Raw genomic sequence first — 27,158 nt, forward strand, 5'->3', positions numbered from 1 at the left:
TGTCAGATCCCGGTGGCATTTTTCACCTCTTCCACACTGACTTTACGGAATTCAAAAGTACAATTCATCTTTAATAATTTGTTCCGATATACTTGGATGTGTAGTGTCAGCGTTTTGTTGCTGGCATGTCATACCTAAGTTTGCTTATCTTGCCAATGAAACATTATTAAAGGAGTTTACAATATCAGTGGGCTTTGTGATGAATGAGCCAAGATGGCTTTTTCCCCCCAAAAATGTAATTTAAGGTGCCCCAAAGCTTTTTACTATCATTCGTTATATAATTTATCTTTGTTTCTTTAGTTTAGTCACATGATTTCTTAATGTGCAGTACGTTTGCCAATCAGTTGGGCTGCCAGACTTAATTGCATCCGCTGGTCAGGTCGTTTTGGAAAAATTGGAGTATACCCACTTCTCCAAGCACCACTACATGGGGCCGATGGAAAGACTGCAGCATGATGTTAAAGGATAAGCAGTCCATTCACACGGCGATAATAAGCCAGTAGGTCCCAATCATAAGAAAACAAAAACACAACCATTAGGCGAAGCATTTCCTAATCGAAATGTAGAACTTACTTCCAACTGCAAAAACATTTAGGACAAAGTAACCGGTGACCTAAAGTTTAAATGCAACAATGTTTCATACACAAGTTATTTTCAAAGAGATGGCTAAGAAAAGCAAGTGAGCTCCAATAAAACAGTTCAACTCGCCAGATGGTGATAATTTGAAATTTAACTTCTTGGTGGAAGTTATTCTTGAAAAGGGAGAAGCTAACAAATTAGTAACATCTTCAATAACTGCTGCAGCCACTGCAAACTAGCCTACCACGAAAGATAGCTAGCTAGACAGTGAGAAAACTGCTGCTCGCTATTGCGCAGTGACCTGTTGGCCTTTGAGAAGGCAGACGTTCCCATATGTTTTTTTGTAAAAACAGTTCAACCCATTCATTACAAGTCAAAATGTGATTGGTTGATTCCATTGTCTAGCCAAAATGTTGCCCTTATACAGAACATAATTGAAAATAGTAATGTAAATAGCATTATTATTTTATAAATCCTTAGCCCTTCTCTGAAGATGTAGAAGGCCCTCATTGTTCCCCACTGTGTTTGGGTTAGTAATAATTTGTAGAGTGGCTCTATTTTCCCTTAGCATGCATTTTTTCACCATTCTTAATGTCTAAAATACTGGACATGTTTAACTCTTACAATGGTGGCGATTGGACAAAATTCCAATCGCCTTGAATTGGACTCAAATTTTTCTGGTCTCAGTCTCGCCCCCCTTTCGGTCTTGAATTGGTCTCGCTTTAGGTGGTTTTGAACACAACACTGATTCCAAGTCATGTGAAATCGATAGATTAGGGACTAATGAAATCATTTTTATTAACGTATTTCCTTATTATAAACTAACTCAGTAACATTTTTGAAATTGTTACATGATGCGTTAACTTTTCTGTAAATCTGGTACCCTTGCTTTGATAAAATACATTTTAAAGTACTTTGCAAAAGGTTAAACATTACACACATCTTCACTACTTCATTTAAAGTAAACATGAATTAAGGCACTATCATTTCCTTATTATAAAACACCAGTATCAACCTAAAGGGACAAAGTTTGTCACTCTTCATCAGTGAAGCATTTTTACAGACACCATCACACCAACCATCACCTCATCATCCTCAGTTCACCTCATCCAGTTCCCTATACATCCAAAACCAACATAATTAACTGCAAAAAAACAAATTAGTACTACATGTCACTATACTCTATACATGGGCTGTGTGCATTTTCTGCTGGTGTGTCCTGAGAGAGCTCCTCTCTGAGAACCTCTTCCCGCAGTGCGTACAGGCGAACGGCCTCTCTCCCGTGTGGACCTTCAGGTGCATCTTCAGATGGTGCTGGTGGGAGAACCTTTTCTCACACTGGTGGCAGCCGTAGGGTTTCTCCCCTGTGTGGACCCTCTGGTGCAGCTTCAGCTGATGCTGGTGGGAGAACCTTTTCTCACACTGGGGGCAGCTGTAGGGTTTCTCCCCTGTGTGGACTCTCTGGTGCCTCTTCAGGTGGCCAGCCTGGGCAAAGCGCATGTGACACTGGCTACAGCCGAACGGTTTCTCCCCCGTGTGTATCCTCTGGTGGATCTCCACGTGTTTTGGGAAACTGAAGGCTTTCCCACAGAACGAACACGGGAAGCGCTTCTCCTTGGCGCTGCCACCTTTACTGATTCCATCTCTACTACTCTCATTTGTCGATGGGCTTGTGTAGCCATTTAGTGTTGAGGCACTGGCATTGTCTGAGGTCTGGTTTAACATAAGGAGAGCTTGAGGAGTTTGAAGGCCAGGAAGTGTCTGTGTTGTCGCAGGGTCCAAGTTCCAGTTGATAGATCCTATAGAAGGCAGTGCTAGGGGCTTAACCTGAGGCCCCATCAGTCTCTCTGAATCACAACTATAGGAGCAGGACGGTGCATCACTAGCCGTGTCTGTGTCTGTTCTCTCCCTCCACATACGGACACCTCCCCGTCCCCACAGACCAAATCTACACCTCACCCTGGTCTCAGCCAGTCTGTTGGCATGGAGACTAAATTCGGTTGTTGTTTTGTTTTCGACTGTCTGTTTCTGGTTAACAGTGTTGTTCCCCAGCCCAGAGTTGAGGACGCTGTCCAATCCACTGGCCTCGCCTCTGGTCCTGGCCTGCTCTGTGATGTTGTCCCCTGGGCCCTTGGCTGCACCTATCTGGGAATCAGAGATGGCCACCCAGTCTCCTCTTTTAGCCTCCATCCAATCACCTGCAGGAAGAGGTTACAAAAATGAAAGAGAATGTTACATATGGATATTTTTTTGTCAATTATCTGGTCAAGTTCATACATTAAGATGTGTGTTTTTCTATGTAAACATAAGTTCTATTGATTTAATTTTATGAATGAAGAAAAAGATAAAAATTGTCAGGAAGATTTATTACTGTACGTAGGCTATATGTATTTCTCCCTTACCTTGCGCCCCCAGCTTTAGTCCACTCAGCAGATCAATGCTCTCTGGTCCGTCTTCTATTGTCTCCTCTTTGACTAGCAGCAGATCAGGCTTCCCATCCTCCATGTCTACTGACTATAAGAGATACAGAGTGAGAGGATGTTGGATCAAGAAATCTGATATGATGTTGGATCAAGAAATGTGGGTAACACTTTACTTGATACCTAGCATCATAACATGGTCATAACCGTGTCATATCTCATAACAGCTGACAACCTGTCAAAATATAGTCATAACACATACTTAGACCTCTTGTGACATATTGCATTATATTATGGCTGGTTATGACATCTACATAAGTGTCAAAACACACAAATCCTACCTGGAACATTTTCTAAAATGTACCATATTCATATATTATTGTAATTGCGCACACATTGATGTCAGACATGCACCTCCCCCAATGCTTGGGGATGCAAGCACCTTCCCCAATTGTTGCTGATGAATGCAGGAGCAGATTTCAAGAGCAGGAAAAGACACCCTCTTTTTTTTAAACTCTGTTTATTAAGTTTTACACACACAGACAAGACAAAGCAATATAAATAATATACTCAACTAGAAAAAATACAAATAATACATAAAAAAAAAAATAGCTTTAAAGATACCATACTTTAGACAAGTTAAACACACCAGGCAGAAGGCTACAAAGGTTAAAGGGCAATCTATAGTATAGGGACAGAGCAAACACCTCACCATTGTTCCTGTAAACAGTCAAGGGATGGGGTGGAGAAATGCAACCACTCACAGACAGTCAAGGCCACAGACCGACCATCCACTGGACCAAAAATAAAAAGTTTACAATGCTTTAAAATAAAAAATGAATAATAATAATTTCATGTAGGCGTGTACAAAATGTAAAAATAAAAATAACTGGGAAAAACAAGCTCACACCTTAGTCTCTGCCCGGGCAAGATGAACAAGGCATCCGCAGGTCACAATCAATAAGCACATCAACCTTAATGCACCCCACCCCAGAAAAAACACAGAGAAATGCTCATCCAACCCCTAAGTCACAGGGGGGTCAAATACAGACTTATTTTGGTTTTAATAGGAATGCCATCAGAGGATGGACTGTTTAAAGTAAGACCGGAATGGAGCCCAAGCCTCATTAAACAGTTCCCACGGGGTTCCCACGTGAATGGAATTGAATTTTTTCTAGTTTCAGAGAGCACAACACATCTCTCACCCAATATTTATAAAATGGGGGAGCTGCCATCTTCCAGTTCTGTAGTATTAGCCATCTAGCTAAAAGAGTTGTATAAGCAACAGTGTCCGACTGGATTCTTGACAGGGGGGTACCTATGGGCAGTACTCCAAAAAGGGCTGTAAGGGGAGAGGGATCTATAACAGTGTCATATATATCAGAGAAACATTTAAATATTAATTCCCAGAAACCTGACAGTTTATGACAGCCCCAGAACATATGCAACAGTGTGGCTGGTTCAATTTTACATCTGACACAGGTAGGATCAAAATCAGAGAATATTCTTCCAAGTCTGGCCCCAGACCAGTGGATACGGTGAACCACCTTGAATTGAATGAGGCTGTGTCTAGTGCTAAAAGAGGACGAATGCACCCTGCGCAGCACAGATTCCCAGGTGTCTTCCCCAAGTTCCTCCCCCAAATCCTTTTCCCATCGAGTCTTTAAAGGCACCAAAGAAGGGTTCTGTAAGTCATGAATGATTGCATATACATCTAAAATTGCGCCCCTAGGAAGCTTGTTCAGCTCCAAGATGCTCTCTATAGCTGTATTCGAAGGCCTATGGGGAAATTCAGGTGTGTTAGCTCTGACAAAGTTCCTAGTCTGGAGATAGCAGGAATGGGGGAGGTTGAACCTTTCCTGTAGCTGAGTAAAAGAGGCAAATGTATCATCAAAGAATAATTGGGCTAGTGAGGAGAGGCCTAGTGAGTGCCAGATGCCAAAAGCCCCATCATTCAAAGATGGAGGAAAAAAAATGTTCTGATTGATTGGGCCTGATAGAGAAAAGCCTCGGAGGCTAAAGGCTAAACGGAACTGATTCCAAATTAAGAGACTGCTTTACAATTGGGTTGACACACCTTTTGCCTAAGGACACTGGGAGAGACGAGCACAACACAGAAGAAAGTGAAGCAGGTTTACACAATTCAGACTCCATCTGGACCCAGAGTGGTCTAGGGCCTGTAGGATCAGTCTGCAGCCAGTACAGAAGGGCTCTGAAATTTGCAGCCCAATAGTATGTCTGAAAATTTGGTAGAGCTAAACCCCCCAATGACTTAGGCTTCTGTAAATGTTTTCTACCAATCCGTGGTGCCATCCCAAATAAAATGCATGAATGTTTGATCCAGTGAAATAAAAAACGATTTTGGAATAAAAATGGGTAAACATTGAAATAAATATAGAAATTTGGGCAACACACTCATTTTAATAACATTAATCCTTCCGATAAGAGAAAGAGGTAGCGAATTCCAAAAAGTAAAAGATTGTTTCAAACTGTCTGCTAGAGCAACCAAGTTTTCCTGAAACAGATTTGAATATTTCCTTGTCACTTTAACTCCCGAGTAGGTGAATTGATCCCGGACAATTCTAAACTGAGAACTTGTAAAAGAGCACTTTAAAGCAGCCTTGTTTACAGGAAAAAGCTCACTCTTGCCTAGATTCAGCTTGTACCCTGAGATTGATCCAAACCTTTTAAGAACAGATAAGGTGCGTGGCAATGAGGTATCAGGGTTAGAGATAAACAAAAGGAGGTCATCCGCATATAGCGAGACTTTCTGCTCTGAGCCCATCCTGAATATTCCTTGAATGGCATCATTAGAGCGTAGTGCAATGGCGAGAGGTTCGATTTCCAAAGCAAACAACAAGGGGGAGAGTGGACAACCCTGTCTGGATCCGCGGTGCAAGGGAAAATAGTCAGAGGACAAGTTGTTAGTCCGTACCGAAGCCATGGGGGAAAAATAAAGAATCTTTATCCACGCAATGAATTTGGGGCCAAAGCCAAATCTATAAAGGGTAGCTGTTAGGTAATCCCACTCAACGCGGTCAAACGCTTTTTCTGCATCAAGTGAGACCACCACCTCTGGGTCCTCCGACGCTGGGGAGTACAGTATATTCATAAGGCGCCTAATATTGAAAAACAAATGCCTATTTCTCACAAAGCCAGTCTGGTCAGAGTGTATTACTTGGTGCAGCGAGCCTTCCATACGGATGGCTAAAAGCTTGGCTAGGATTTTGTAATCACAGTTTAAAAGCGAGATTGGGCGATAGGATCCACATTACAGGGGGTCTTTGTTTTTATTTAATAGTAATGAAATTGAAGCCTGATAAAGACTAGGCGGTAGCTTTGAGGTATTAAGGCACTCTGCAAATAGTCGAGACAAGAATGGGCAAAGCAGACCAAAAAACGTCCTGTAAAATTCGGTTGGAAAACCATCCGGACCCGGTGATTTACCACTTTTCATTGCGGACACTGCTGTTGCAATCTCCTCAGGTGTAAATTCTTCTTCTAGACAGTCATGGGTGTCTGTATCAATTGAAGGCATATTCAGGCCATTAAAGAAGGAATCAATCAGCAAAGGGTCTTGAGGGGATTCAGAGGTGTATAGCGCAGAGTAAAATTGTTTTAATTGATCATTGATCTCTTTATGTATAACTGTGGTGGCACCGGATGGGGTCCTTATTTGTGGGATTAAACGTAAGGCCTCAGATTTACGGATCTGATGTGCAAGGAGTTTACTGGCCTTGTCGCCTTGTTCATACACTCTGTACCGAGCTCGCAAGAGTAACTGTTCAGCTTGCCTGGTAGAAAGCTCATCAAATTCAGATTGGAGTAGTTGGCGCTCTTTATGCAGATCAGAGGAAGGAACCGTAGCATACTTCTCATCCAATGTGGCTATGGATTCGCTCAGGTCCTGAAGTCGCTGAGAGCGAACTCTGTTTTGGTTGGCTGTATAAGAAATCATTTGCCCACGTAGGTATGCTTTGAGAGATTCCCATATGGTAGAGCAGGACATACCTGGTGTTGAATTAGTTTCTAGGAGTAAGGTGATTTCAGAAGAAATGAAATTGACAAACTCCTTATCTGAGAGTAAAATGGGGTTAAGACGCCATTGATAACACATAGGAGGTCGCTGGGGAAACTCTAGTTCAAGCACTAATGGTGAATGGTCAGAAATACCAATACTCTTGTAAGTACACTGCTGAAGGTTAGGCAGAAGTTTTTTGTCCAAAAAGAAGTAATCAATCCGGGAGTATGTTTGATGAACATGAGAATAAAATGAATACTGTCTATCTGTAGGATGTAGGAAAAACGCCAGGCCTCAAACATGGCATATATCTGAAGAAAGGCTTGAATAAGTAGGGCACATTTAGATGGGCCTGTAGTTGTTCGTGAGGACTTGTCAAGAACTGGGGACATTTTGCAGTTGAAATCCCCCCTAAAATCAACAAATGAGAATCTAAATTGGGTATAGCAGACAAAAAGGAAGAAATTAAACTTGTGTCATCCCAATTGGGAGCATAAACACTAGCCAAAACAAGAGGGGTAGAAAACAGTTTACCGGTTACTATGACGTATCGTCCCTTAGGATCAGCGATAACCTCAGAAGCTACAAAGGGAGTAGCTTTATCAACCAAAATGGCAGCCCCTCTTGATTTACTATGAAAGTTAGAGTGGAACACTTGACCAACCCAGTCCCTACGCATCCTAAAATGCTCACCAGTCCTCAAGTGAGTCTCTTGTAGAAATGCAACATTTGCATTCAAACCCTTTAAGTGTGTCAACACCCTCTTACGCTTCACTGGGTTATTAACCCCTTTGATGTTCCACGAAATGTACTTGATCGCATTGTTTTGGCCCCTCTGGGCATTCCCGTTATACAACCCTGTCATTAGAGCATAGAATGGAAAAGCAATGAGCGCCCAAATACCCCAGAATAACTTGTCTCAAAGTAATAATGTACGGTGGTAGATGTTTGGAAAAAGTACAGAAAAAAAAAACGAAAGACAGAATGACAACATTAGAACTGAACAATTCAACCCCTCCCCCCACCCCCTCCCCCCATCCCAGACAATACCTCCACAAACGAGGTACAAGCCTAAATAGAACATGTTCTTCGCACAGTATGTCTGTGAGAGTGCGGTCTTAAACCTAAACCCACAGTCCCGCTCTTTAAAGTCACGTTTTGTTAGTGGATCAAACAGCAAAAAGAGATCGTTTTTTAAATAAAAATAAAATAAAAGTGAATCCCTTGTGCAAACGAAATTACAAAAGCACCACTTGTAGATGTATATAATTATATTCCCAGTCTTATAACAGGCATTTGAGAGAGAAAATAAATAACATGTATAAAGGCTCTCAGCCGAAAACCTAATTTGAAGTAAGGAAATCGTAGTAAGACAATCAAAAATAATAATAATAATTATTATTATTATAATAGTTGTCTAGTTGAATGCTGAGACAGCTTACAACCAAGACCAAAAAACTACTTGTGCGCAACATTGAACACTTGCTGGGCATAATGACGCTCAGAACTTTTACAATTTAAGTGAAGACCCCAAAAAACGTGTCGCCTCGGGAAGCATTTACTGTTTACTGGGTCAATTTTATTTTTTTATTTTTTATTTCACCTTTATTTAACCAGGTAGGCTAGTTGAGAACAAGTTCTCATTTGCAACTGCGACCTGGCCAAGATAAAGCATAGCAGTGTGAACAGACAACACAGAGTTACACATGGAGTAAACAATAAACAAGTCAATAACATGGTAGGAAAAAGAGAATCTATATACAATGTGTGCAAAAGGCATGAGGTAGGCAATAAATCGAATAATTACAATTTAGCAGATTAACACTGGAGTAATAAATCATCAGATGATCATGTGCAAGAAGAGATACTGGTGTGCAAAAGAGCAGAAAAGTAAATAAATAAAAGCAGTATGGGGGTGAGGTAGGTAAATTGGGTGGGTAGTTTACAGATGGACTATGTACAGCTGCAGCGATCGGTTAGCTGCTCGGATAGCAGATTTTTAAAGTTGTTGAGGGAGATAAAAGTCTCCAACTTCAGAGATTTTTGCAATTCGTTCCAGTCGCAGGCAGCAGAGAACTGGAAGGAAAGGCGTCCAAATGAGGTTTTGGCTTTAGGGATGATCAGTGAGATACACCTGCTGGAGCGCGTGCTACGGGTGGGTGTAGCCATCGTGACCAGTGAACTGAGATAAGGCGGCACTTTACCTAGCATAGCCTTGTAGATGACCCGGAGCCAGTGGGTCTGACGACGAACATGTAGCGAGGGCCAGCCGACTAGGGCATACAGGTCGCAGTGGTGGGTCGTATAAGGTGCTTTAGTAACAAAACGGATGGCACTGTGATAAACTGCATCCAGTTTGCTAAGTAGAGTATTGGAAGCTATTTTGTAGATGACATCGCCGAAGTCGAGGATCGGTAGGATAGTCAGTTTTACTAGGGTAAGTTTGGCGGCGTGAGTGAAGGAGGCTTTGTTCCGGAATAGAAAGCCGACTCTAGATTTGATTTTGGATTGGAGATGTTTGATATGAGTCTGGAAGGAGAGTTTGCAGTCTAGCCAGACACCTAGGTACTTATAGATGTCCACATATTCTAGGTCGGAACCGTCCAGGGTGGTGATGCTAGTCGGGCGTGCGGGTGCAGGCAGCGAACGGTTGAAAAGCATGCATTTGGTTTTACTAGCATTTAAGAGCAGTTGGAGGCCACGGAAGGAGTGTTGTATGGCATTGAAGCTCATTTGGAGGTTAGATAGCACAGTGTCCAGGGAAGGGCCGGAAGTATACAGAATGGTGTCGTCTGCGTAGAGGTGGATCAGGGAATCGCCCGCAGCAAGAGCAACATCATTGATGTATACAGAGAAAAGAGTCGGCCCGAGAATTGAACCCTGTGGTACCCCCATAGAGACTGCCAGAGGACCGGACAACATGCCCTCCGATTTGACACACTGAACTCTGTCTGCAAAGTAGTTGGTGAACCAGGCAAGGCAGTCATTAGAAAAACCGAGGCTATTGAGTCTGCCGATAAGAATATGGTGATTGACAGAGTCGAAAGCCTTGGCCAGGTCGATGAAGACGGCTGCACAGTAATGTCTTTTATCGATGGCGGTTATGATATCGTTTAGTACCTTGAGCGTGGCTGAGGTGCACCCGTGACCGGCTCGGAAACCGGATTGCACAGCGGAGAAGGTACGGTGGGATTCGAGATGGTCAGTGATCTGTTTGTTGACTTGGCTTTCGAAGACCTTAGCTAGGCAGGGCAGGATGGATATAGGTCTGTAACAGTTTGGGTCCAGGGTGTCTCCCCCTTTGAAGAGAGGAATGACAGCGGCAGCTTTCCAATCCTTGGGGATCTCAGATGATACGAAGGAGAGGTTGAACAGGCTGGTAATAGGGGGTGCGACAATGGCGGCGGACAGTTTCAGAAATAGGGGGTCCAGATTGTCTAGCCCAGCTGATTTGTATGGGTCCAGGTTTTCCAGCTCTTTCAGAACATCTGCTATCTGGATATGGGTAAAGGAGAAGCTGGGGACGCTTGGGCGAGTAGCAGCGGACCGGGCGGGGCTGCTGGCCAAGGTTGGAGTCGCCAGGTGGAAGGCATGGCCAGCCATTGAGAAATGTTTGTTGAAGTTTTCGATTATCACGGACTTATCAGTGGTGAACGTGTTATCTAGCCTCAGTGCAGTGGGCAGCTGGGAGGAGGTGCTCTTGTTTTCCATGGACTTTACAGTATCCCAGAACTTTTTGGAGTTAGAGCTACAGGATGCAAATTTCTGCTTGAAAAAGCTGGCCTTTGCTTTCCTGACTGACTGCGTGTATTGGTTCCTGACTTCCCTGAACAGTTGCATATCACGGGGGCTCTTCGATGCTATCGCAGTTCGCCACAGGATGTTTTTGTGCTGGTCGAGGGCAGTCAGGTCTGGAGTGAACCAAGGGCTATATCTGTTCTTGGTTCTGCATTTTTTGAACGGAGCATGCTTGTCTAATATGGTGAGGAAGTAACTTTTAAAGAATGACCAGGCATCCTCAACTGACGGGATGAGGTCAATATCCTTCCAGGGTACCCGGGCCAGGTCGATTAGAAAGGCCTGCTCGCAGAAGTGTTTCAGGGAGCGTTTGACAGTGATGAGGGGTGGTCGTTTGACCGTGGACCCGTGGCGGATACAGGCAATGAGGCAGTGATCGCTGAGATCTTGATTGAAGACAGCAGAGGTGTATTTGGAGGGCAAGTTGGTCAGGATAATGTCTATTAGGGTGCCCATGTTTACGGATTTGGGGTTGTACCTGGTGGGTTCCTTGATGATTTGTGTGAGATTGAGGGCATCAAGCTTAGATTGTAGGACTGCCGGGGTGTTAAGCATATCCCAGTTTAGGTCACCTAACAGAACAAACTCTGAAGCTAGATGGGGAGCGATCAATTCACAGATGGTGTCCAGGGCACAGCTGGGAGCTGAGGGGGGTCGGTAGCAGGCGGCAACAGTGAGAGACTTATTTCTGGAGAGATTAATTTTTAAAATTAGAAGTTCAAACTGTTTGGGCATAGACTTGGAAAGTATGACAGAACTTTGCAGGCTATCTCTGCAGTAGATTGCAACTCCTCCCCCTTTGGCAGTTCTATCTTGACGGAAAGTGTTATAGTTGGGTATGGAAATCTCAGAGTTTTTGGTGGCCTTCCTAAGCCAGGATTCAGACACGGCAAGGACATCAGGGTTGGCAGAGTGTGCTAAAGCGGTGAGTAAGGCAAACTTAGGCAGGAGGCTTCTGATGTTGACATGCATGAGGCCAAGGCTTTTTCGATCACAGAAGTCAACAAATGAGGGTGACTGGGGACATGCAGGGCCTGGGTTTACCTCCACATCACCCGAGGAACAGAGGAGCAGTAGGATGAGGGTGCGGCTAAAGGCTATCAAAACTGGTCGCCTAGAGCGTTGGGGACAAGGAATAAAAGGAGCAGATTTATGGGCGTGGTAGAATAGATTCTGGGCATAATGTGCAGACCAGGGTATGGTGGGGCACGGGTACAGCGGAGGCAAGCCCAGGCACTGGGTGATGATAAGAGAGGTTGTATCTCTGGACATGCTGGTCTCAATGGGTGAGGTCACCGCATGTGTGGGGGGTGGGACAAAGGAGGTATCAGAGGTACGGAGAGTGGAACTACGGGGTCCATTGCAAACCAAAACAATGATAACTAGCCTGAACAACAGTATGCAAGGCATATTGATATTTGAGAGAGACATACAATAAGGCATAAAGTGATTGCAGGTCATGATTGGGAGAGCTAGCTAAAACAGCAGGTCAGATAACAGCAGCTAGTCGGCTAACACAGCAACAGAAGGTAAAAAAATGGCGACGACTGGGCAGAGAGGGTCGGATTAACTACACACAGATCCTGAGTTAAGGCACAGAGCCGACAGATAAAACACAAATAAACAGAATGGAGTACCGTGAATTAATGGACAGTCAAGCAGGCATAAGCTATGTAGCCAAGTGATCATAGTGTCCAGGGGCCAGCCGTAGATGAAGTAGTGAGGCCTCCACTAAGCTAGCCCGCGGCGTTTAAAGTTAGTAGCCCGGGGGGGTGGTCTGCTCAGACGGAGGGGGTCTGCTCAGACGGAGGCCGGTTGAGGGCACAGCGGATGGGGTATTTGTCTGCAGACCAGACGTGGTCGTGTCGACAGAGAATCCAAGCCGGATGGCGGTGGCGAAAGAGAGGTTGTGAGTTGTAGAATTGTGTTTGCTAACTGGTGCTAGCTTCGTGATTCAGACAGCTAGTCATGGGTAGCAAGCTAGCAGAAGATGGAGGTCTGTTTTTAGCCACGCCGTGCAATTCCGTCGGTAGATTAGTGGGGTTCAGTGTGGTAGAGGGGACCAATCCAGTTGTCAAAATAGTTATAGTGGCCTAAGAAGATTGTTCGATAGACCTGTTCAGATAGCAGCCGATATGCTCAAGACAGCTAACGATTAGCGGGCCGCAGTTAGTATATGGACGTTCAGGTTACGTCGCGATGGAGGGGCCGGTTGAAATACTCCCTCGGGCAGATAACGTCGGTATCCCAGTCGTGAAGGCCCGGTGGGGCTCCGCATCGGCAGTAAAACGGGTCCGGATAGGTGATTGTAGCCCAGGAGTGGCTGATGGCACTCTTCAGCTGGCTAGCTCCGGGATAATTGGTGTTTGCTCCGGAATTGATGTTAGCCGATAGACACTCGGATAGCAGCTAGTTAGCTGCAAGATCCAGGTGTAAATGTCCAGAGCTTGAGGTAAAAATCCGGGGATGTGGAGAGAAAAATAGGTCTGGTATGCTCTGGTCTGAGTCGCGTTGTACAAAACTGGCAATAGTTTTCCGAGCTAAAGGATAGCTGATGAGCGCTAGCTGTGGGTAGCTGAACTATTAACGTTAGCTACTAACGTTAGCTTGTGAGCTGGCTAACTTCTGGTTAGCTTGTTAGCTTCTGTTGTAGATTTCGGATACGAGGTGAATAATACTTTTGAGGAAGAAAAAACAACAGATCCGCACCACATTTGGTGAGGTGGGTTGCAGGAGAGTGTTTTGAAGTTGAGTTTTTAAGAAGAAAATAATATATATATAAAAAAGATATGCGAAGAAAAATATATATACACGGGACAAGACGAGGACAATGGACATCTGACTGCTACGCCATCTTGGAAACGGATGCAGTAAACAAATAACCAAGAATATTTTGAGTCACTGAGACACTATGTAAACAAACTGAATAGGTGAGCAAGACAGCCTAGAAACACAGGAGTAAAGTAAAACCTCAATACAATGAAATTAAAATGACTGAATGCTTGTAAGGCAAGCACACTAGATGATCAAAACATTAGATCACATCAAATAAGCCTGAATGGGTTCGCCAACTCCCCGACTATACAAAATTAGCATGTTATAGCTAAACATAATTGTACCACAGGTGGGTTACTTACTTACAACAGTTGCTGAACTATGAGCAAGTTCAAGACTTCTTGATGTGACGTTGAATGTGAGAGAGAGCCTCATCCGGAGATTCAAATGTGTAGTCTTTACCATCATGAGATAGCCATAAACAGGCGGGAATTGCAGTCCGTACTTCACACCTGGATGGTCCCGAAGTAGTCGTTTGGCCTGTTCGAAAGCTGCGCGCTGCCTGGAAACAGTGGGGGAGTAGTCCTGGTAGATGGAGAAGCTCTGTCCTTGAAAGCTCAGAGTGGTATTGCGGGCTCGTCGGAGAATCTCCATCTTCTCATGGAAAAAGTGCACTCGAAGAATTATGTCACGGGGCCTCCCCATCCCGGGGCTTTGGGCGCAGCGACGGGTGGGCACGATCAATCAGGGGCTTTTCATCTAAGGCAAGAACATCCTTCAGCAGCCCAGAAACGAAATCCGTGGCGCGAGGCATTTCCGCTGCCTCTGGGACTGATACAAGTCTCCGGTTGTTGCGGCGAGAGAATCCCTCTAAGCTTACACAGCTCTCCTTCACCTTTTTCAAATCCGCAGCTAGGCGTTTCACGTCAGCCTCCAGGGATGTAGTTAAGTCGGAGACATTTGTAGCGGAGGTCTCCAGTGCTGCCATCGTTGTAGTGTCACTCATTGTTGTTTTGAGTGATGTGATTGCTGGCACCGTCTCATTCCGCAGGATGGTTAGATCTGCTTTTAAAGTATCAGAAACCTCCTTTATTCGGGCCTCAATCGTAGCAACCACATCCGTTTTCATTTCAACTATCTCAGAGCGTAGTAGTTTGATGGCCTCGAGAATGTTCATTTCAGCGCCGCCAGGCCAAGCCGCCCCCCCCCCGGGTAAAGTGTCAGTCCCCGGGCCGTTAGGCTCAGGAGAGGGTGGTGATGAGAGTGTGTCTTGTAGGCCGGGTATTCTCAAAGTCATGCTTTTGGCCTTATGTTTCGTCGACATGCTGACATTTGGAAGTAAAGTAGTCTTGGTTTTTACGGGAAGGGATCACCAAAATAATATATGAAAATAAATACCGTTCTGCTGCAAAATTCACAAACTTTAAAAATACCACGGGAGCAAATGGAAAACACATCAGTCGCACATGGCGTCCCTCCAATCCCCCAAGACACCCTCTTTTTGACTGATGATTAACATAAGGGCATGTACGTGGCAGACCTGGCTTACATCATTCTGGTCATAATGCTTCTTGACAGTGTCATAAAGTGTATTTTCTTAGTCCAAGTAAAGTGACAAAGGATGGTCATAATGCTTCATGCTATTTTCTACACATTATTTAAAATATGATGAAATCAAAAACACGACTGAAGAATTCATAACAACAACAAAGGATCTAAGAAAAACTTTCAAAACTAAAAAACTTCTTGGCAGGGAAAAAACACAGTTGAATAAATGTGGGTTGACACTTATGTAGGTGCCATACAATAATGTAATATGTCACATGTGTAAATGTGTCATGATGCTAGGTGTCATGTAAAGTGTTACTGAAATCGGATATTTGCGCCCTGTTATGGAGCATCTTCTGATAACGCAATGAGGGATTGCTAAGAGTACTATGTAAACATGTTGATTTGATTACTTGACACTCTTTCATGGTTTGATAATTCAAAGGCATGGTGCCACACTTAACACAAAATTAATCAAGACCTGGGCCCGTATCCACAGAGTTGAAGTGCTGATCGGGTATCAGGTCCTCACCTGTCTATATAGTCTTATTCATTATGATCTAAAAGACAAAACTGATCCTAGATCAGCACTCATACTCTGAGAGGCTTTGTGGATCCGAGCTCTGACCTAATACCATTCAGACAGTAGTTTACGGTGGGCTCACCTCAGTGAGACTGTGTGTGGTCCTGTGCTGCTCAGCTGGTTCCTCTGTGGGTTCAGGAGAAGGTGTAGTCTGGTTGTCCTCCATGACCATGGTCTCCTCAGGGTTCCCCAGACCCTCCTGCTTCACCAGCTGCACCTCTGGACCTTCTTCCTCCTCCTGGAAGAGACAGGTGATAGACATACTCTCTCAGGTACGCACACACAGATAAACACACTTTCAACATGGAGTGTTTACCCATCTCCACTACATGAGACCTGTACTGTAGTTAAATCATTATTTTGTTGTTGTGAAACCCATCATAGTGGACATAAATATGATGTGGGTAAAAATAAGTCAGCTATGATAAGTCAAGTCATCAGACAACACCTGACTAAACTAGTCTGACGTGTACAGTAGGTGTTTGTTAGCGTGTGAGTATGTGTAGGTATATTTAGTAAGTCTATAATGGTGATAAAGCACTGTCTGGTGTATGCCAAATAGGGTGAGATCAGATATGATGTATACTAAACATGTGGACACCAAGGATGTTAAAGCTCTCAACTTGCTCCATTACTGCCCCGTCGATGAGAATGGGGACGTCCTCGTCCCTCCTTTTCCTGTAGTCCATAATCATCTCCTTTGTCTTGATCACGTTGTTATCTTGGCACCACACTGTCAGGTCTCTGACCTCCTCCCTATAGGTTGTCTCATCGTTGTCGGTGATCAGGCCTACCACTGTTGTATCGTTGGCAAACTTAATGATGGTGTTGGAGTCATGCTTGGCCATGCAGTCATGGGTGAACAGGGAGTATAGGAGTGGACTGAGCACGCACCTCTGAGGGGGCCCCGTGTTGAGGATCAGCGTGGCAGATGTGTGGTTGCCTACCCTTACCACCTGGGGGCGGCCCATCAGGAAGTCCAGGATCCAGTTGCAGAGGGAGTTGTTTAGTCCCAGGGTCCTTAGCTTATTGATGAGCTTTGAGGGCACTATGGTGTTGAATGCTAAGCTGTAGTCAATGAATAGCATTCTCACGTAAGTGTTCATTTTTTCCAGGTGAGAAATGGCAGTGTGGAGTGCAATAGAAATTGCGTCATCTGTGGATCTGTTGGGGCGTTATGCAAATTGGAATGGGTCTAGGGTTTCTGGGATAATGGTGTTGATGTGAGCCATAATCAGCCTTCCAAAGCATTTCATGGCTACAGACGTGAGTGCTACGGCTCAGTAGTCATTTAGGCAGGTTACCTTGGTGTTCTTGGGCTCAGGGACTATGGTGATATGCTTGAAACATGTTGGTATTGCGGACTTGGTCAGGGACAGGTTGAAAATGTCAGTGAAGACACTTGTCAGTTGGTCAGAGCATGCTCGGAGTACACGTCCTGGTAATCCATCTGGCCCTGCGGTCTTGTGAATGTTGACTTGTTTTTAAAGGTCTTACTCACACCGGCTACGGGGAGCGTGATCAGACAGTCGTCCGGAACAACTTGTGCTCTCATACTTTCCTCGAAGCGTGCATAGAAGTCATTTAGCTCATTTGGTGAGCTCGTGTCACTGCAGCTCGTGGCTGTGCTTCCCTTTGTAGTCCGTAATAGTTTGCAAGCTCCGACGAGCGTCAGAGCCGGTATAGTACGATTCAATCTTAGTCCTGTATTGACGCTTTGCCTGTTTGATGGTTTGTCGGAGGGCAAAGCAGGATTTCTTATAAGCGTCCGGGTTAGAGTCCCAATCCTTGAAAGCGGCAGCTCTACCCTTTAGCTCAGTGTGAATTTTGCCTGTAATCCATGGCTTCTGGTTGGGGTATGTACGTACGGTCACTGTGGGGATGACGTCATCGATGCACTTTTTGATGAAGGAGGATAGAGTCATCGTGAGATTTGTCAAATGGAGGGCGAGGGAGAGCTTTGTACGTGTCTCTGTGTGGAGTATAGGTGGTCTCGAGTTTTTTTTTCTTTGGTTGCACATGTAACATGTTGGTAGAAATTAGGTAAAACGGATTTAAGGTTCCCTGCATTACAGTCCCCGGCCACAAGGAGCGCGACCTCAATGAGCATTTTCTTGTTTGCTTATGGCCATTTACAACTAAATAGTGCTTCCAAGACTTCCTTAATATTAGATGTCATGCACCAGCGTCATGCACCAGCTGTTATTGACAAATAGACACAGTCCGACACCCCTTGTCTTTCCGGAGGCAGCTGTTCCATCTTGCCGATGCACGGAAAACCCAGCCAGCTGTACGTTATCCATGTCGTCGTTCAGCCACGACTCTGAAACATATGATATTACAGTTTTTAATGTCCCATTGGTAGGATAGTCTTGATCGGAGCTCATCTAGTTTATTATCCAATGATAATAGGACTGATGGTAGAGGTGGATTAACTACTCGTCGTTGGATTCTTACAAGGCACCCCAACCTACGTCCCCTATATCGCCGTCTCTTCTTCATGCGAATGACGGGGATTTGGGCCTTGTCTGGTGTCTGAAGTAAATCCTTCGCGTCCGACTTGTTAAAGAAAACATCTTTGTCCAGTGCGAGGTGAGTAAATACTGTTCTGATATCCAGAAGCTCCTTTCGGTCATAAGAGACGGTGGCAGAAATATGTTACAAATAACGCAAAAACACGCACAATTGATTAGGAGCCCGTAAAACTGCAGCCATCTCCGGCCCAATTTGTGTGCTGAGGATTATTTTTTTTTTGTTGTTGAAAATGTCAGGGGGTCTGAATACTTTCCGAAGGCACTGTATATTCCTTATATATATATCACACGTCTGGATACAATGATCTACACAGGAATATTCAACACTAATACATCTGAAATACATATTCCAAATACATCTGTGGATCTTTTCTGTTAACAATAAAACATTAATCTTTGTCTTTAATGCATGGTTTGATCTAAACCAGGGCTGCCCAACCTTCTTCCTGGAGATCTACCGTCCTGTGGATTTTCAGTCAAACCCTAATTTAAACACACCTGATTCTACTAATCATCTGCTCAACAAGACCTTAACTAGCTGAATCAGATATGCTAAATTAGGGTTGGACTGAAAACCTACAGGACAGTAGATCTCCAGGAACAGGGTTGGGCAGCCCTGATCTAAACGATCTACTTTCTTCTTTTTTTTCCTTTTCTTTTTTTATCCCCTTTTCTTCCCAATTTTCGTGGTATCCAATCGCTAGTAATTACTATCGCTAGTAATTACTATCTTGTCTCATCGCTACAACTCCCGTACGGGCTCGGGAGAGACGAAGGTCGAAAGCCATGCGTCCTCCGAAGCACAACCCAACCAAGCCGCACTGCTTCTTTAACACAGCGCGCCTCCAACCCGGAAGCCAGCCGCACCAATGTGTCGGAGGAAACACCGTGCACCTGGCCCCCTTGGTTAGCGCGCACTGCGCCCGACCCGCCACAGGAGTCGCTGGAGCGCGATGAGACAAAGATATCCCTACCGGCCAAACCCTCCCTAACCCAGACGACGCTAGCCCAATTCGCGGCCAGCTGCGACAGAGCCTGGGCGCGAACCCACAGACTCTGGTGGCGCAGCTAGCACTGCGATGCAGTGCCCTAGACCACTGCGCCACCCGGGAGGCCCCTAATGATCTACTTTCTATGTTAGTGTGGAATAACTCCTCTCTGGAACCTCTTCACGCAGTGTGTACAGGCGAACATCCTCTCTCCCATGAGGACCTTCTGGTGCATCTTCAGCTAGTGCATGTGCATTCTCACACTAGTGGCAGACAAATGATTTCTCACCTGTGTGAACCATCTGGTGCCTGTTCAGGTCACCAGCATGGGTGACGCGCATATGACACTGGGTACAGCTGTAGGGTTTCTCCCCTTTGTGGAACCTTGTGGATCGTCACCTTCTGTAGGCAGCTGAAGCCTTTGTTACAGAACATGCAGAGGAACCTTTCCTATTTACTGAGCGAGTGTACGTGTGGTTCGCAACTTCTGGATTTGTCTCTAAGCTTTCCCTGTAATGTAAGAAATCTCTGCCCTTTATTTGTGGTGCAACACCAAAAAAATATTATAACAAATGCGCTTTCTCCTGCATTGGATAGTGGTCGGTGTCTGTGGTCCTGAAACACATCAGTGCGCTCTTGAATTGGCTCCTTTTCCTAGACCATGTTGCTATGTGCATAATAGCAAAGTTAACCAGCATATTGGTGTTGAGAACAATGCGGCGGAGGCAGCGGCAGAGTTCGGAGATGAGAAATAAAGGCTTAAAAAAACATAACAGACTCTCTGGTACCTTATAATGTATTTAGTGTTGTTTACGTAGTTCCAAAACGGTCAGAAAAATTCTATCTGTAATCTGTTTGGCACGTAGCGCTTACTTCATACCTTATTTTTCTTGAGCTACAGTATTTTCCACAACTAGTTAAATGTATTCATCTGACTTCCCTTTTACCTCCTGCGCAGCCAGTAAACATTCCCCGTTTTGAGTTTCACGTCCTCTGCATCCATTTTGCTGTCACATGAGTTACGGCATTCAATATGCTAGAACCTATTTATTGATGCGATTATGATATGCTATAGGTCAGGCCCTATTGGTCACGTGCATGTGTCACATAAAGATAGCAAGGGTTGAGGGAATGTTTTTCCTAAACAAATTAGATTTTGGTAACAACTTTTCAGTCAGAAATGGCTGTAATTAGGCTATGTTGCAACTTCAGCAACACAGACAGTGCTATACACACTGATGTTGTGTGGTGGTCACTGCAGCAGGGAGGAGAGGAAGAGACAACAGGTGCTAGTGTAACGGATGTGAAATGGCTAGCTAGTTAGCGGGTACGCGCTAGTAGCGTTTCAATCAGTTACGTCACTTGCTCTGAAACCTAGAAGTAGTGTTGCCCCTTGCTCTGCAAGGGCCGCAGCTTTTGTGGAGCGATGGGTAACGATGCTTCGTGGGTGACTGTTGTTGATGTGTGCAGAGGGTCCCTGGTTCGCGCCCGTGTCGGGGCGAGGGGACGGTACTAAAGTTAAACTGTTGTACTAGTCACACAATCACTCTGTCTTTTTTTTTAAACAAAGTGCAGCAAGTCAGCCAGGCGGCACAATCAAATCAATTGCGGTCGGACTTCCTCTAGTCATTTGTGTGTCTTAATTATTTCATCAAACAGTTCGCTTAAAGCATCAGACAAGCTCAGTGCTTATATTTGATTACAACACAATCGATTGATCGAAAGAAAAGACAACTCTAGGTCGCCTAAGATTTTTTTTTTTTTGTCGGTGACGGCCTTAGTGTTAAAGTCTGTGTCGGTCTATGACGGAGGATGGCGTTACACTGACCACAATGATGCTTCGTCGGGTCCTGTGCCGGGGCACTGCTGAAGGGAGTTCCACTCCGGCCGCTGCTCCAGTCTGGATGTGTCTGCCGTCTCGTGGGTCCTCTCCTTCAGTCCTCTCCTGCTTGACCAGAGAGAATCCTCCAGGACCCGAGGCCTCTGCATGTGCCGACTGACACAAGAAAATTTGGTTATTAACTTTTAGGGGTGTGAACATTTAAATAAAAATTGGGATCGTTAACGTTTAGAAAAATTCCCTAACCATTTTTTATATATACTTTTTGTTAGCACAGTGCATTTATCACATAACTACCACTAACAGGTCCCGATCATCATCATCAATATCTGTATTTTGCATATTTGGGTATTATTCTACACACTGGCTATTATTCTAATGAGCGCCGCCCCCAAACAAGACCACCTTTGGTTGATCAGGATCAGACAAAATTTGAAACCATCATAGACGTCTGTTTCACAAGTTTGGACATCAAAGTACTCTAGTGTGTTCTACTGTAGTAGAAGATGTCTCAAGTTTCAAAGGAGCATGCAATTGACATGCTGACTGCAGGAATGTCCACCAGAGCTGTTGCCTGAGAATTGAATGTTAATTTCTCTACAATAAGCTGCCTCCAACATCGTTTTAGAGAATGTGTTAGTATGTCCAATGCAGACCACGTGTAACAACGCCAGCCCAGGACCTACACATCCAGCTTATTCACCTGCGGGAAGCTTCCCGGACAGCTGATGAAACTGTGGGTTTGCACAACTGAAGAACTTCTGCACAAACTGTCAGAAACCATCTCAAGGAAGCTCATCTGCGTGCTCATCTTCCACACCAGGGTCTTAACCTGACTGCAGTTTGGCGTCGTAAACGACTTCAGTGGGCAAATGCTCATCGTTGATGGCCACTGGCACGCTGGAGAAGTGTGCTCTCGCGGATGAATCCTGGTTTCAACTGTACCGGGTAGACGGCGTATATGGCGTTGTTTGGGCAAGCGGTTTGCTAATGTCAACATTATGAAGAGTGCCACATGGTGGCAATGGGGTCATGGTATGGGCAGGCCTAAGCTACAGAGAATGAACACAATTGCATTTTTCAATGGCAATTTGAAAGCACAGAGATACCGTGACGAAATGTCCCAGTTCTTCCATGCCCTGCATACTCAGACATATCACCCATTGAGCATGTTTGGGATGCTCTGAATCGACGTGTACAACAGCGTTTTCCAGTTCCTGCCAATATCCAGCAACTTCACACAGCCATTGAAGAGGAGTGGGACAACATTCCACAGGCCCCAATCAACTCTATGCGAAGGAGATGTGTCGCTCTGCATGTGGAAAATGGTGGTCACACTGGATACTGACTGGTTTTCTGATCCACGTCCCTGCCTTGTTTTTATTTATTTATCTGTGACCCAACAGATGCATGTCTGTATTCCCAGTCATGTGAAATCCATAGATTAGGGTCTAATGAATTTCATTCAATTGACTGATTTCCTTATATGAACTGTAACTCAGTAAAATCTTTGACATTTTTGTTCAGTGCATTACACTTATGAGTGCACCACTCGTTTGTGCTATTAGAAGTAATACTCCGGGACTATTTCATTTGTTTATAAGAAAGAATGTGCTTTATTTTACAAGTTTAATTTATTGTAATAGGCTACCTGTTGATTTGGCATGGGCCCTCAGATCCTCAAAAAGGTTCTACAGCTGCACCATTGAGAGCATCTTGACTGGCTGCATCACTGCTTGGTATGGCAACTGCTTGGCATCCAATCTGAGCTCCCTGCCATCCGTTGGTGTCGGGCAAGCAGTGTTGCTAGCGCACGCACTTCACACCTCATGCAATCGGTCACTGCATTGGTTAGTCCCGTTTTGGAGTCATGCTATATTCGGAAAATTATCCATTGTATTGCTTAACCAATAACTGTAGAAATTATGATTTAAGTTTGTCTATCGGATTTCCTTTTAGTGTCTACAACAATGATCTAGCCATGTATCTGCTTAAAGTGTGCATTGGTATGGTTTCTCTCCAATTGGGTGTGCAGGGGGATATTGTGGGTATAGAAGACCGTTCTTTACCATTATCAGTAGAACTGCTGTGAAGATAGCAACACATTAAGTTCTCTAAACAAATTCTCAGTTGAGTGAGTTTTTTTTGGCCTGTTGTAGGCTTTATGCGTTTGCCTTTCGTAGCCATTTAGTTGCTATTGCATGATATTGTTCTTTATTTTGACCTTTTTGTCATTTGTCGACTGCAAAAGGCTACCAGGACGTAATTTTTGGATACATTCTGAGCCATTTTTGTAAATATTCACTTTGTAAAGTGCACTTGTAAATAAAACCTTACATTTTGGACCATATTTTTTTCTATGGTTGTTCTCTTGTGCTCAAACTCTCCTGTTAGACTGCCGGATCCCGTGATATCTTAACACAGTAGTTGAAACAAACAATTGTGCAGCCTATTTGGCGCGTGTACAGTTATGCCCTAAAGCTTGGCTTATGTATATAATAAAAGTATATATAATATATATAAATAATGTATATAATAAAAGAAAGAAGCCTATAGATATTAATTGCACATGTATGGATTTATGCATTGTTTTCTCTTCATTTAACCCTTACAATATTTCATGACACTAAATCCACCCGCCCCCCGGATATAAGCGCGAGCAATGTGGTTATGAGTCAACTCGCACATCACTAGCCTACATTATATTCAATGTGTTTATGCAAGTTTTTTGGGCCTTAAAATTCATCATATATGATGCTAGGATCCTGTTGCTGAAGCAGCAGCTACTCATCCTGGGGACCACACAAAACACAGTGCATAAGGAAAGTATTCAGACCCCTTCGCCTTTTCCAGATTTTGTTAGACGTATTCTGAAATGGATGAAATAGTTTTTTCCCCTCATCAATCTACACACAATACCCTATAATGACAAAGCAAAAACATGTTTTTAGAAATGTTGGTAAATGTATTAAAAACAAATGTAACATTTGCATTAGTATTCAGACCCTTTACTCAGTACTTCGTTGAAGCACTTTTGACAGCGATTACAGCCTCGTGTCTTCTTGGGTATGACGCTACAAGCCTGGCACACCTGTATTTGGGGAGTTTCTCCCATTCTTGTCTCCAGATACTCTGTCAGGTTGGAAGTGGAGCGTCGCTGCACAGCTATTTTCAGGTCTCTCCAACAATGTTTGGTCGGGTTCAAGTCCAGGCTCTGGCTGGGCCACTCAAGACATTCAGAGACTTGTCCCGAAGCCACTCCTGCGTTGTCTTGGCTGTGTGCTTAGGGTTGTTGTCCTGTTGGACGGTGAACCTTCGCCCCAGTCCGAGGTCCTGAGTGCTCTGGAGCAGGATTTCATCAAGGATCTCTATGTACTTTGCTACGTTCATCTTTTCCTCAATCATGATGTGTCTCCAGTCCCTGCCACTGAAAAACATCCCCACAGCATGATGCTGCCACCACCATGCTTCACCGTAGGGTTGGTGCCAGGTTTCCTCCAGATGTAATGCTTGGCATTCAGACCAAAGAGTTCAATCTTGGTTTCATCAGACCAGAGAATCTTGTTTCTCATGGTCTGAGAGTCCTTTAGGTGCCCTTTGGCAAACGCCAAGAGGACTGCCATGTGCTTTTTTCTGAAAAGGGGCTTCTGTCTGGCCACTCTACCATGAACGGCCTGATTGGTGGACTACTGCAGAGATTGTTGTCCTTCTGGAAGCTTCTCCCATCTCCACAGAGGAACTCTGAAGCTCTGACAGTGACCATCGGGTTCTTGGTCACCTCCCTGACCAAGGACCTTCTCCCCCGATTGCTCAGTTTGGCCTGGCAGCCAATTCTAGGAAGAGTCTTGGTGGTTCCAAACTTCTTCCATTTAAAAATAGTGGCCACTGTGTTATTGGGGATCTTCAATGCTGCAGAAATATTTTGGTACCCTTCCCCAGATCTGTGCCTTGACACGATCCTGTCTCAGAGCTCTACGGACAATTTCTTCGACGTCACAGCTTAGTTTTTTTCTCTGACATGCACTGTTAACTGTGGGACCCTGTTTAGACAGGTGTGTGCCTTACCAAATCATGTCAAATCAATTGAATTTAACACAGGTGGACTCCAATCAAGTTGTAGAAACATCTCAAGGATGATAATTGTAAACAGGATGGGCCTGAGCTTAATTTTGAGCCTCAGAGCAAAGCCTCAGAGCAAAGCCTCAGAGCAAAGCCTCAGAGCAAAGCCTCAGAGCAAAGCCTCAGAGCAAAGCCTCAGAGCAAAGCCTCAGAGCAAAGCCTCAGAGCAAAGCCTCAGAGCAAAGCCTCAGAGCAAAGCCTCAGAGCAAAGCCTCAGAGCAAAGCCTCAGAGCAAAGCCTCAGAGCAAAGCCTCAGAGCAAAGCCTCAGAGCAAAGCCTCAGAGCAAAGCCTCAGCCTCAGAGCAAAGGTATGTTTAAAAAATATATATATACATTTGCAAAAATATCTAAACTTATTTTCGCTTTGTAATTATGGGGTATTTTGTATAAATTGATTTGGGAAAAAATGTATTTAATCAATTTTAGAATAAGGCTGTAATGTAACAATGGGTAAAAAAGGGAAGGTCTGAATATTTTCCGAATGCACTGTACATGTAAGCAAGTGAATGGCTGAGGAAAGCATTGCTGAAATAAACAGGCCACATTTGATTTACAATAACACATTTTTTTTATGCAACACTATTCCACTAACCTCTATCACAATAACGTGCTGTGGTGAGGTTCCATTCCCCTCATCAACAGTGATTGGTTGGTCATCTCTCCATGTATTGTGTCCCGCTGGCTTCACAACACTCCTGTGGCCTCCAGTGAGATGTCCTTCAACTGAGTGATTGGAGGAAAAGAGGTGGTTAGGTTAACTATGGTCATTGCTCAACAGTACACTAATGACACTGTATAGAATTGGCCAGGATCTAAGGTAACACTTCTAATAACTTATTGGTATACTATTTATTGAACGAAATGCAGTAAATTCAAATAAACTAGTTAGAATGTGATATTGTTGTGCAAGATGGCTTAGTAATCAGGGGGATTATTACATACTATCTAAAAAACTGACCAAGACCCAATTCCGGTTAACCACATCTGTGATAAACATCTGTGGTAAACACGAGTCACACATGCGCATAGGGGAAAGGGCCCACCTCCTCTGTATCTGTCGACGATCTTGACACTACTGGGACGACTGGCGAGGACGCGCTCCCGTGATACCTTCAGGTCCAGTATCTGTAGTTTCCTCCGCAATGCCCTGTTTTCTTTCTGGCTTTGAGTCATTTCTAAACGAAACACTGCATAGTCGTCGTCTACGAGTTTACAGATCTCTGCCACGGCTGCATTCGCTAGCACCTCCATGATGGAGGCTATTTGAGTGTGAAAAACCATACATGTATCCATTATTCGCTAGCCAACGTTAGCAGTTACCGAGAACAATTATCAACCAAGTCCTGTCTCCAACGTGAATTAAATACTACCTGGTGTAAGTATGTTATGCTGTTAAATGAGTCATATTTTGAATTACAATGTGTTAATGAACGGCTAAATAACGACAAACGCTAATGTGGAAATTATTATTGGTCACTATTCACTTCCGTTTACACTGAAGAGAAAGGATCTTATTGGTTGGCATTGTAGCTGAAAGGGTGTGGTTACATTTTTAAGGTATGCGCGCTGTTCTTTGAATTACGGTACTGCTTATTACATTACAAATCAAATGTACTATCATTCTATTTCAAACTCAGCGCAGACTTGTTTCGAAAGAACTGTTAGCAAGAATAGTGTAGAAAATAAATTACTTTATTCGAGCTACATCACCTCAGCAAGGTAAATATTAAACTGTCCTTGTTCTAGCCCAGGTTTATTGTCTCTAAAAACAGGTTTTTACACAAGCCTGTTTCAAATAACTAGTTAATAAGGGGTGTGTGGTTAATTACCCTCATACCCCAAGACACTTCACATAACTATAATATCAGCTAAAGAATGGTTCCCAGATATCCCCTGCATAAAACTCAAGCCACACCACTACGATTTCTCTCCATTGTGGACACTTCTATGTC

General features: G+C 44.2%; 1 protein-coding gene across 1 annotated transcript; it reads right to left on the reverse strand.

Annotated features, from left to right (window-relative positions):
• Nucleotides 1-1,352: 1,352 nt before the first annotated feature.
• On the reverse strand, nt 1,353-26,499 carry LOC129841443 (zinc finger protein 507-like). The gene is made up of 6 exons (XM_055909708.1): nt 26,250-26,499; nt 25,799-25,929; nt 21,076-21,243; nt 15,807-15,962; nt 2,982-3,093; nt 1,353-2,777 (listed from the first exon to the last, which is right to left on the reverse strand). The coding sequence occupies exons 1-6, from the start codon at nt 26,497-26,499 to the stop codon at nt 1,762-1,764; spliced, it is 1,833 nt and encodes a 610-aa protein (XP_055765683.1). The 3' UTR covers nt 1,353-1,761.
• Between the last annotated feature and the right edge of the window lie 659 nt (nt 26,500-27,158).

This window comes from Salvelinus fontinalis, chromosome 42 (genome assembly GCF_029448725.1).
Source record: "Salvelinus fontinalis isolate EN_2023a chromosome 42, ASM2944872v1, whole genome shotgun sequence".
Taxonomy (NCBI): Eukaryota; Metazoa; Chordata; class Actinopteri; order Salmoniformes; family Salmonidae; genus Salvelinus; species Salvelinus fontinalis.